At 41.1% G+C, this 13,066-nt stretch overlaps 1 protein-coding gene across 2 annotated transcripts in view; it reads left to right on the top strand.

Moving 5' to 3' along the window:
- Positions 1-316: 316 nt before the first annotated feature.
- The window catches only part of trit1 (tRNA isopentenyltransferase 1), a 36,333-nt gene continuing 23,583 nt past the window's right edge, over positions 317-13,066 (top strand). For both annotated transcript variants that reach the window (XM_062435565.1, XM_062435566.1), the window contains exon 1: positions 317-475. In XM_062435565.1, coding sequence (XP_062291549.1) covers positions 317-475 — 159 coding nt within the window. The remainder of the gene's footprint in view (positions 476-13,066) is intronic.

The following is a 13,066-nucleotide window of genomic DNA, read 5'->3' on the forward strand; positions in this document are numbered from 1 at the left end:
ATTCATTCTGACATCTTACTGCTTGGTTTATTTTATAAACTGAGCTGGGTAGCACATGATTTAATGATGGTGAAAGCAGCATGCATCAATCAGAGCGTGTAATTTACACCAGGAAGGCTAAAATCTTCAAATTATCACACTTATTTAAGCCTTCGAGCATAAAGAATCCTCCCAGACGACTCCTCATAATCCTCCATCAATCAACGTTACCACAGTAACAGCTGCGTGTTGCCTGGCGACAGAACTCCACCTCTCATCTCTGCGCCCGCTGCGCATGCGCGACATCAGTCAGCTGGGCTGCCGAGGAAGTAGCATCATGGCGGCTGCCACTCGTAGCGTGCAGTGTGCTGTGAGGAGAGCGATGGTCCCTTCGTTGGTGGTGATTTTAGGAGCTACCGGCACCGGGAAGTCAAAGTTGGCGATCGAGCTCGGAAAACGGCTGCAGGGAGAAATAATCAGCGCCGACTCTATGCAGGTAGGACACGTGTTGACACGAGGAAAGAGGAGTCCTTGACATGGCAGCCATAATAATGCTCTGTCGGTACGATCGAGCAAGGAAATATAAAACATCTGCTCTCCATTTAAACTAATACACATCTGTATATTTGCAGCTATCTAAGCTCCCAGTGTAGAGTGTGTAGAATGTTAAATGTTGCTGTTCTAGTGAGCAGCAACATCGGAGGTCAGAAATGTTGAAAATGGAAGTAAACTGTCATTAAAATGAGAACTTCCTTCTATTATCAACAGCTTATAGTCTCATTAGGTCGTAGTTTGCATTATAAATCGCGTTGAATGTGTGTGTGGAGGAGAGGATTCAGGGTTTTTAACGTGTGTCTGGTGTGCAGCAGTCTCAAGGGCCTGTGGTGTCTGCAGCATAGACTACACACATCTAAAGTACATGTTTATTTACAGTCCAGGGTCTGCAGGGACACAGGCAGCAGCTGAGGTGAACAAGGCAGCACACTTACAAGCATGCAGCAGGGGTTGTTGTCTCTTTACAAGTCAGTTTAAATACAGCAAAGTCATTTAAAGGAAAGATATAGTCGTCTTCTAAGTCTTTCTGAACACACACACACACACACACACACACACACACACACACACACACACACACACACACACACACAGAGGCTGTTACTCCTATCTCTTGGTCACGGTGAAGATTTTTGCTCCCATTTTAATATCCTGAAACGAACAGATCGGGCTCATTATTCAGTATTTATTGCATTAAGTCAGGTATTAAAATGATAAACTGACATATGAAAGTCGACTGAGTGACACATGAAATGTTTAAAGTATATTACTGTTATCAGTACAGCATTATGCAACCATTAATGTGGCATTTTTCTTATGGGATCTGCATTGTAATGTAGATATTGATATGTTATCGGGAAAGAAATCCTTAAATTGATTGAATATAGGTAGGGAAATTGTTAAAGTAAAATGAAGGATAAGCCATGGTGCATAGTATAGATAAGTAATGGCTAAAAACTAGAAAACTCTATACATTATGATAATCTACTTCATGCAATATAATATATATAAGTGGTAACTACATTGTGTATTGAGACAAATGATCTCAAATAAAGTGAGAGGATCAGGAAGTTGCAATTAACCGTGTTAACGGCATGAAATACATTTATTTCTGATATATTTAGAAGGGGATATTGGCCTAACTCCCATAACATACTCCATATTAATTAACTCAGTATACTGGACACTTTGATTTAAATAGCTTTTTGCCTGAAGGATAAATGTGACAGTCATGATTATGAAATATATCAATTTAACCCAGCATATCCTTTTTTAGATGAAGGTGAAGGGTTAAAATGTGTGTGAGTCACGTGTGTACATACTGTAGTACAGCAGCATGATCCTGGGCTTAGTAAAGTACAGTAAAAGTGGATGTATGAATGGATAACATGCAGAGAAACACTGAAATGTTATAGTTAAAATAATATATTTCTGTTATTGTTAATCCAGTTACAGTACAGCGGGTAATAACTGTTATGTAAAATGGTATTCAACAGGAAACAGTGAAAGGTTTATATGATAAAAGATAAGATCTCAGTGTATGATGATGATCTCTACTCTCATTTGTGTGTGTGTGTGTGTGTTACAAAGCGGCGACATTTAAAAACTCTCACGCTGGTGTCACTTCACTCCTCTCTCTCTTTGCACCGCCCTCCCTTTCGGTTCTCAGGCTCTGTTGCCGCAGCAACCAGAGGGCGCGCACACAAAAGAAAAAGGTTGGGTACCAGTTTGAGTCTGGGTCACATCAGAACACTGCATGGATGCACACACACACACACACACACACACACACACACACACACACACACACACACACACAAACACAAACACAAACACAAACACACACACACACACACACACACAAAAACGGTCACAGTGTCCAACAGCGTTTCCTCCTCCAGCTGAATTCAACACACAGTCGTGTCGTGTTCACCGACACACTTTCGTCACCTTTCCTTTTTCTACAGCACCACCTTTTCCTCCCTCTCCTTCCTGTCTTTTGGTGTGTGCATTGTCCTCAAGAGCGTGTGTCCCTGCTGGGAGCGACTCTTCCAGAAGTCACCTGGTACTGGGTAAACTGGGTTACGCTAATAACATTTCAGCCCAGAATATCTCAACGACCAGCAGCTCTGGTGGAGAGGAACAGTGGCCTAGTTACGGCACAGCAGACCCAACCTATCTCCACAATCCCTGGCCTTGTTGCTACCCTCCTGTTGGTGCGTGTGACAGCGAGAGAAAGCGAAAAAGACGTGCAGACATGGAGCGAGTGAGAAAGAGACTGCTTATGTGAGAATGAGGCTGTGTATAGGCTAGAGCTGGGCTGTGTTGTCTTTGGGATAGGAAACAGTCTGGTCTTGTTTGGGAGAAAGCAGCATTGTGCTGAGCTGGTGCATATTCAGCGCCGTGCTACGCCGGCCCAGCAGCTGATAGTGAATGGGCACGCTGTGGCCACTGGGAAGTGTCTATTGTCCTGGGGAGAATTGGTTCCCACACTCCCTAACACTCCTATTGTGTTATCATCACCCCCTCCTGCTTCTGGCCCATACCCCTAACCCACAGTTCATTGGACATGCAGGGGGATATTATTCACTCATTAAATGAACATGCTATCTATGGCACACACACACACACACATACACACACAAGTGCTTGGCTGTACTGTCAGGACGAGGCATTGCCAGATAGTCTAAACCAGTGGTTCCCAAAGTAGGGTCCAGGGACCAGCGGGGGGTCCTTCAGTGGCTTCCAGAAAAAAATGTCAGTGTCATTTCTTTCCATAGAAGTTAGCAAAATGAGAAAATGTGTGAGCGCATGACTGTAATTTTAGGTTTCACAGTCCCTCACTGTACCTATCACCTCGCCTATGTAGCGAACGTGTCTCGCTGGGTATTTGTAGGCATGAAAAGTCTTAAATTAGCCAATTAAATAATTCTTATTATCGTTACACAGAGAATCACAGGGTGAATATTCACAATTAGATGGAAGTGGGTTAGTAGTACAGTGTATTAAACACTTGACTAAATTTAAGTGGACTCTTTTACATTGAGTTTTTTTTTCTTGTACTGCACACTTAGAGCTTTTTGTTGTTAAAATAGATTGGATTTGCCATTTTCTCTGTTTATTTAGCTGTGTACAGTTAATATAGATACAGGTAGCAGGTGGTGTGATATTTAGGCTTTGCTTGAGTGGGTGAATGAGTGTAAAGATAACATGAAAACCTCCTGAAGATATGGTCTCAAATCTTAAAGCAGTCTTGTAGAGATTGCTTGCACACAAATGAAAGAAATGGTTATATTCAGAGTTACTTAACAAAAATCACAGGAAATCTCCAAATCCATAACCAAAACAGTCAGAAAATTGTCAGACATTGCAGAACAGTAGTTTTCAAGGTGGAGAAATTGGACAACTACATTTACAGTCTGTATATGTTTGTATAAAGACATTTAATCAAGGTCATGAGTTACTGTTGTACTGATTATTTGAAATGCACAAGATGTAGGATTAATTGGATGAATCAGGCTTTTGATGAGCTGTAATGGAGAGACACTTGTTAATCAGGTTTCACCTCAGGGGAGAGAAGGATTTATCAAGGCATTACTTACTGACAGCACTTTCTGTCTTTTTTCTTTTTTTTTTTTATATAACAAATGATTGGTAATAAGAAACGGTTGACATAGATGGTGGCAGTAAAGGGACAGAGCGATTTCACTTCAGAGGTGATTAATGTTTTGAGTGCTCAGACCGAAACATTAGAGCAGCATACTCAGAGCTTTGATCATCCTTCATACACTGCCGTGTTTGTTCTGCTGCACAGTGAAATGATCCGTCTTACTTTTCATTTTAAGATTATTGGCAGCTGCGTGCCGCTGTCAGTGTGCAGACTAGACTGTTGGCTGCCTGTATTTTCTACCTTCTGTAAAACACTTTATAATGACTGTTATGACAAGGAAAGACCATACTGACAGTTTTACATGCTTTACTTATGAATGTTCAACAGCAGGGAGTTCCTGTCTCATTTCTTACAATGATGATTCAGTTTATTATTGCCTTTCTGTAATATTTTGATTCAATCTGAAGATATATTTTTAGAATTTGAGGTGTTTTCAATACCTCACTACTAAAAACTACATGAATAAGATGATTAAAATAAATAGAGGCATTGGCGTAAGTGTCATTTATCTTTAAGAAGCTCTTAAGTGTCAGGTTTTTTTTGTTTTGTAACTTTGACTGAACTTTGACAAAAAAGACTGTTGACTCAAGGAGTCAGTATACTTTAAATAACCTGGTTCACAAGGTGTGTCTTCTCACCACGCTCTTTTGAACAGCCACATTCAATAGTGTGTTGAAAAGCTGGCTGTCTTTCCTTAAAGGCATTCCTTGTGTTGAACTGACAGAAGTAATTGTGTGAACAATGGGGGAAAAAGAGTGAGAGAGAAGTTCAAAACATTCCTCCACTCGCTCTAAGAAGTGGACACGCTCGTCTGATTGTTGATTTTCTGAAATTGTTGGACACAGCTGTCCCCAGTTCTGATGTTGAAAAAGGAGTGAGGGAGTTTCAGACACAGTTTGACCATCACTCAGGTAGTTAAGTTAAAACATACTGACACCTTTACTCACTGCGATGAATCGTCTGTCTCGTAATTTTTTAAAGTTTCTTGTCACTTTAATAGTCAGATTGTCAAATGAATAGACAACAGCTGTTTTGAATGTAGGAAATGTAATGAATGAATGTGACTGAGTATTCATCTTGTCTTTAAAATGTCAGTAAATAGTGAGATATATCTGTTATAGTTCCCCACAGCCTCAGGTGATGTCTTCAGATTTCTTGTTTTGTCCGACTAACAGTCCGAAACCCAAATGTATTCAATTAAGCATCATGTACAACAAAGAAAAACATTCCATTCTTCACATTTGAGAAGCTGGAACCAGTTTTGGACTTTAAAAAATGGCTAAAACAGAGCGCCCTGGCGGTTTAGTGTTTAGAGCGCATGCCACGTAATCGCAGCCTCCCTGGTTCGAATCCGGCCATGGACCTATGCTGCAGTTCATTCCCTTCTCTCTCTCTCTCTCTCTCTCCCTTGTTCCTGACAGCTTCTCTGCCAGTTACTATATGAATAAAGGCAAAAAAGCACAAAAATAAATCTTTACAAAAAAAATGCCTTAAACAATCAATTGATTATCAAAATAGTTGGAGTTTAATTTTCTGTGGATGAACTGAATCATTGAGGCTCTATATTGAAATTACTCACACGCTCGCCAACAAAAAAATGTGTTGCCTCACATTTCATGCCTATTGTCATGCTTTTTTTGTGCACGGGCAGATTTATCACCCACACTCAGAAGCACCCGTTGAACGCATTAACTAAAAAACAGATTGGTACCACAAAATAAATAGTTTCACTCATGAAGTAAAAAGGGGGCGTGTGTGTGGGCGGGGCTGTGGGGGGCATCATACTTACTGAAGGGCCTTTAGCGGTCCTAGGGGGCAATTTAACAGGTCATGCACAAGCAAGCACCATTACTTTAGCTGTGTGTGAGCCTGTGGGACTATTGGAAGCACTGGTGGCCGCTGACCCTTTGCTTTATGCGTGTTTGAAAAGAAGCGCTGCCGTATTGTCTCAAAGATAACATGAGCGGTGAAAAATATGACAAAGAAGGACAATTTGTCAACCTTCTTCGTTTTCTGTTGAATGTGAGAAATGGGCCCAAGCGGCAGAAAAGCTGTCATGCCTCAACCTCGTCCTCATAGTCTCATAAAAGTTGAATGGCGCAACGGCCTTTCCTGCTTTTGAAGTCATAAATTTGGTTTTGTGATTGTCATGTAGCCGCACAGCTTATTCTTTCAAAGGTTATGCTTATTATTGGGCAGAGGTTGTTACACACACCAACTGCTTATCTACGTACTCAACACATCCTACGCTCAAACTGTGCAGCTATGTGTTACATGTCCCTCTGATTTGCTCTCACTCATCCGTCCTCCTTTCTCTCTTTCCCTCTATCTCTCTCTCTCTCCCCCCCTCCCACTGTCTCTCTATCAGTCTGGTGTGGCTATGACCTGTCTGGGTTTTGACGTATCTGTTTGTATTGTAACTCGGGCGATGCTGCTTCCCACATCCGATTTATGTTGCATCTTTTTAAGTTATCTAAGCCTGTGTAGGAGCGAGCTGAAAAAGAGAGCTGATTTTTTGTTGTGTGCAAATGTATGTGTGTGTGTGTGTAAACTGCAGTCTGTGGGCTTGGTGGTGTGGTCACCGCTACAGTAAAGCAGCAAGGGAGAGGAGGATGGAGGAGGAGGAGGATGAGGAAGAGGAAGAGGAAGAGGAAGGGGGTGGGGGGGGCAACGCCATGAATGATTTATTAGTCTGGCATTACTGGGCCATTCCACACAGAGAGAGAGAGGAGAGGAAGATGGAGGGATACATTGTTGAAGGATGGTGTCTGGAGGGGGGAGGAGAGAGGGAGTCAAAAGAGAAAATGGACAGATAGTGTAGGTATTCTGTTGTAAGTGCAACAGAGGGAAGGATTCAGAGAGAACAATGAAAATATAAAACCTTTCAGTTGCGTTGGTGAATGTTTGAGGCCATGTCGAGGGGTCACAATGAGGACAATTTGTACCGTCTGCCTCAAATGTCATCTGGACGAGCTTATTACAAATGACTGTTGTTTTTAATTAAAGCTTTCAATATCATTCAGGCATTTTATGGCAGTGATTTTTTTCTTCTCTAAATGGAACAATTTCGATGCAGAACATGTCAAGGACAAGTATTTGTCCTGGGGTTTTTTTCAGCTTTTGAGAGAAAAAGCCAATGAAATGTAATTCAAATCACTGCTCGCTCAAACTACCAATAACATCAAAATTCTAGCTAGGCTATTGGAGAAAAACCGAATTACAAATGTAGTCATTCATTTTTTAAGAATTATAGAGAGGCATCAATCCTACATTTTTTACCCAATACTAACTCTGATTCCCAAACTCGAGGTGTCAGACGATATCATGTACCAGTACTCTTTTTTTATTACATATAAATTATACTTACAAATAAGTATCATTTGCAAAGAATTATGAGAAAGGAGCCAATGGTACAAAATAATACATCTTTTAAATAAACTGTGTGAACTTGCTGTCTCGTTAGCAGTTGAGCTAAATAGCTCGCTGACCTGACAGTTTGTGGGATGGCAAGCTTGTTTAACTTGTAGCAATTTTTCCCTCTTTTCAATAAAAGTGTTCATTGAATGTTCTCTGGATTATCCACAGCCCTGAGAACAAAAAGCCATAGGGGAGTAAACAGCACAGTGCAGAGAAAATAGAAAGAAAGTTGGGGACTTATTATGGCGGACTAGCACCAGCGTGTCCCACCTGGCTAGCTTGTTAGCAGTTGGCTCACCAGCCACGGTAGTGTGCTAACTAGCCCCGCGAGGAGTCACTGTGTCACAAATATCCTTTATTTCGCACTCTGGGGTGCTTCACAGAGCGCAATTACAAGCTTTTGTGTCTCTTCACTAAACCATTTCACCTGTATCTACGTCTGTCTTTGTTCTTATGTAGCAAAACTAGCCTGCTAAACAACGTTGCTCCTCCATAATGCCTTTTAAACTGTAGTTGCTAACTCTTTGTTGCTCAGTATATTTAACGGCAGTCCTCATTGTTAGAGTTGTTCTCCGTCTCCAAGCTATTCATAATGTAATAAAATGTATGTTGTCAATGCAGTGTTTCAAAACGACCTTAAAACTCCATAGGGTAAATCTCTGTTGGCTAACTCTGAAAGTCATTAGTGAAACGTCCGGTTTCCCAGTTAAAGGTCTACCACAAATGCATGTATTGTGAAGCACATGCAGGAAGTGGCATATCGACAGGATCTTTACGCGTCATTTGCTCGCCGCAATAAATTAATGGCGTGGAATAAAAAACTGGCAAGCCATTACATTGGTACAGCGCTACTCTGAAAGGTCTGCTTTATCTTCCTTCATTATCTTTTGGCTTTCTCTGAATCTTGTTTTATTTCTCAATGAGCGTTTGTCCTCGCTGTCTCTCTCTCTCTTTTTCCCCCTTCACCTCTCTATGTCTCTCGCCCTCTGTCTTTTTGCCATGCTCCCCCCTTATTTATGTGGCAGAAGAACAGCTGTCTCGTGCAGGGCGTAAGGTTGGCCAGGCAGGCTGGCTGCAGGCTCTGCAGAGCTCAAACACTGAGCTCATTGTCACGCACGCACACACACACACACACACACACACACACACACACACACACACACACACACACACACACACACACACACACACACACACACACACACACACACATTCCACTCTTACTGGCACACGGTCACATCCATTCACATCCATTTAAAAGCGAGACGGGGAGGAGTAGGCAGCTGAACCCACATTGGCTGCGTTTCCATTGAAGTATATCAGCATGAATTATGAGGTTTGGAATGAGAAGAGCTGAATGTGATGAATCGTTACAATATCTCCTCCGTTACTTCCCAAAAACCCCTATTTACACTTCCTTGGGAGTAAAAAAAAAAGAAAAAGAAATTGCATAAAATGGAGAGATGGAAACATTTGTAGAAAAATATCAGACTGATTAACTTTTTAATATCCCTGCAGGTGGCTGTAAAATATATTTCCATGTATACGCTGCTGGGTGTTTGGTCTCCCAGATGGTGAGAAATATAACCAATATTACCTGAAAATCTTCATTTCTATCTCATTTGCAGCCCCCCCTCCTCCTCAAAGCATCATCTCGTCATATCTTCCACTCAGGTGGCTCTGTTCATTTTTTTCTGATTTAGACTCTGGTCTTCGTCTGCCTGCTTTTAATCTTTGGTCTGCTTGTCTTCGTTAAAGCAAAATTGAAATCATCCCTATCTGTTTTTTTTTGGCACTCTCACTTGAGAACGTGTGTGTAGATTGAGGAGTGGTTAGATAACAAGTCACTGTGTTCTCTCAGCGGCAGGTAAGAAGGACAAAATGAGAGGGATGATGAGTAGGAGGAAACTTCACATCTGTTGAAGTGAAAGAAAGGAGAGTAGGTAAAGTTGAGAATAAAGGCAGAGAGAAAGCAAGTATTAACACAAATATATTCTTTGCCTTGGAAACAGTAGTTGACATAAAAAATCTTACCACAAGGCCCATTTAGTGGGTTTTCTTCGAGCTTTCAATCACAAGTTGCTCATGAAATTTTAACTTTGAAGCATCCATCTGCTTGAAAAAAGATGGTGCGATACAGTGAAAAGCTCCAGAGCAGCTGCTTATATGGACCTCAAGGGTTGAAATTGTTTTGTCTACTTTTGAAGAGGTATTGCACACTTAAATGTGTTTTTTGAGCTATAAACTAAGTTATGACTGCACTGTAATGAAGGTATTTCATGGGTTGATAAAACTCAAGCTGTCATCTGCTGTTTGAAATCAGCCCTGAAAAGGCAGGGCCAATGCTGACATAGAGTTGACTTGGCGTTCTCTATGTTATGAAATGTGTATATATAGGTAGAAACCTTCAGATTGAGCAGCCCACCCGCAATCATTTTCAAATATGCTGTTCGAGACAGGTTTAGCTTGAGGAGCTAACAGCAGCACCGACCTGCTGGAGGAAATCTCTCCATCTGTGACTGTCCATGGGAGGAAGAGCTGCCAGCAGCCACAAAAACAACAGAAATCCTCTTTGCATTTCATCCCGTAGCTCTTCAACTTTCCAACTGTCTGTTCCTGCTGCTCCACAGCGGACAGGTTCAGTAATGGTGGAGCTCCTGTTATACCATGATTGAATGTTTTAAAACTAAATTTTACCAGCTGTTAACTGTGGGAACAGACAGCCAGAGAGTTGAAGAGGATTTCTGCTGTTTTTGTGGCTGCCAGCACTGTTTCCTCCTGCGGACAATCACAGATGGAGCCTCCAACAGGTCAGTGCTGCTGAAGCTGAAACTGTCTTCACGTGAAAATAAGTTAAACACAGACAGATTTATTTAAAAATGACTTCTGGCTCCTTTTAAATGTTGCACTGTTTGACTTCCTCTCATTATAATAATAATTATTATTATCAACTTTTCTCTGTCCACTGAGCAGCTCCTGCCCTGCCTCACACATCCACGCCCCTATCAGCCCCTAACCCAATTTGTTTTGTTCCCCTTCGAAATTATGCAGTGGGAGGAGTCAGACTCAGACCAGGACGTGAAGTTACACTTTAAAATGAGTGTCTGTGTGTTTAAAGAGAGCCTTTGTGTTCATCTTAGAGGAGCGTGCCTCAAAATGAGATACACATGACCCATACTCACTTAATTGTGTTGCTCGCTGTCACACACACACACACACACACACACACACACACACACACACACACACACACACACACACACACACACACACACACACACACACACACACACACACACACACACACACACACACACACACAAACGCCAACTTATCTCTTCTAGCATCTCTATCTGTCTCTCTTTCTCTCACCATCATTTCACCTTCCTTCTACTACCTATCATCCTGTCTACTCTTTGTATAATCCGTGTGTGTGTGTGTGTCAAAAGGAAAGATAGAGTAGTGAAGCCAAAGGAGGGGTGGTGGATGATAATGTGTGCAAATTTGTCAGGAGCATCCTGTTCTCTGTAACAAGTACACAGCGCTCTTCTGTCTCCTCTTATGTTTGTTCATCTTTTCTCTCTTCTCCTCTCCAACAATCTTGTTCTTTGTGAAAAACAAAACAAAAAATCTTTCATACTTTTTCATTTGCTCTCCATCTCCTTCATCCGTCCGTCCGTCCATCCCTTGCTTGGCTGACAGTGGTGTCGTGCAGAGAAGCCGTGAATAATTTATCAGGTTGGGTTGTTCTGCCCTGCCCTGCTCCCAAAATTTTGGCTTGCCACCGTGCTGAAGAACATTTGGTGAATGAAGTACATGCAACCCACACGCACACACGCACTGTCATCAAGGATATAATCAATAACCTGCACAAATGTATTGATTAACAAATGCATGTTTACTTAAATAGTCTGTAATATTGGTGCCTTGAAATACAACACTTACACTACTACAAAATGCTCACTGGACAAAAATCCATTTAAAAAAATGTATTTTTAACAGTTATTTTGCCATAAACTGTGAAATACAAAAACTGTTTGCTAAGCCCCACCTCTGTTAGCTACAGCTGGTACGCTCTCATATGCATCATTTCTGTTCTCATATGCAACATAATGAAATTTAGAACATTTGCATATTTATCACTTGAAATGCTTACTGGCGTTTGAAACAATGGCCCTTTGATTTCAAACAGAGGCACACAGCAAAGGGCTTCTCTTTTCTAGCCGGCAACCACTGATTTTGGCTGGTGGCTATCAGGTGTAGCTAGGCAGCTAATTTAGCTAATGTTATCCTCATTAGTTGGTTGAAAACACTGTCTTTGGCTGACTTTTTAATGTATCCAGCTGAGTATTTAAAACGTGAACCCTTCACATAATTTCATAAATAATACTGTGCTACAAAACAACCTTTTAGTTAAATTACAAATTGTATTTAGTCCTAGTATTATAAGTATGATAAGGACAAATTTAAGACTTATTTTGGTCTTACACAGTCATTTTTAGTTTATTATCTAACTAAGTTCATATTTCCAAACAGTCAGCTTTCAAATGTAATGTTAGTTATTACAAAAAAAGCTTTCAGGATGAGAATTAACCAGTTTGTTTGCCAAATTTTATGATTGAATGCATCTTTGGGTAATGTTGGCTAGAGTTGCTGAAGCATAAATTTCACATATTCATTAAAGAGTAGGATAGCTGCTAACGCTAACATTACATTAAACCCTGATAGCATAGAGTATGGACTTCCACACAGTGGGAAAGTACTACACACACATCACAATCAGTTTTCTCAGCACTCTCACACGAGAACACATGAGCGTGCATTCAGGAGTGGTTACATAAGTCGCTGTGTTCTCTCAGTGGCAGGTAAGATGGACAAAGTGAGAGGGTAGGGTAGGAGTAAGGGGAAAAGATTGAAGAGGAGACTTCACTACTGTAGCAGTGGAAAAAAAGGAGAGTACAGCTGTGAAGAAGGCTGTGAACAAGGATGAACATTAAAAAAAAAGCTTAATTAAGGATAATTGAGTAGCATTGAGCAATATTGAGTAGTTGACAGTAAATTCTCACCACAAGGTCCATTTAGCAGGTTTCCTGGAACTTTCGATCATGGCAGGATATGTAGTTGCTCATAAAATAATATAGTTGAAGTCCTTTTAAAGTAATCGAAAATTTGAAAATGTACAATTGCATGACTAGCGAACTCCAATCTGCTGAAAAAAAAGATGGTGCGATGCAGTCGGAGCTCCAGCGCAGCTACTAAATGGACCTTGGGGTGAGATTGTTTTGTCTACTTTTAAATAGTGTAATAGCTTTTTTGTGTTCATCTGGGATGAGTGTGGCTTACAATGAAAGACACATGATGACAATTGCTCACTTAATTGTGTCACTCGCTCTCATACACACAGACACAAACTATCTCTTTGAGCATCTCTATCCGTCTTTCTAA

The sequence above is a fragment of the Scomber scombrus genome, chromosome 16, assembly GCF_963691925.1.
Source record: "Scomber scombrus chromosome 16, fScoSco1.1, whole genome shotgun sequence".
Lineage (NCBI taxonomy): Eukaryota > Metazoa > Chordata > Actinopteri > Scombriformes > Scombridae > Scomber > Scomber scombrus.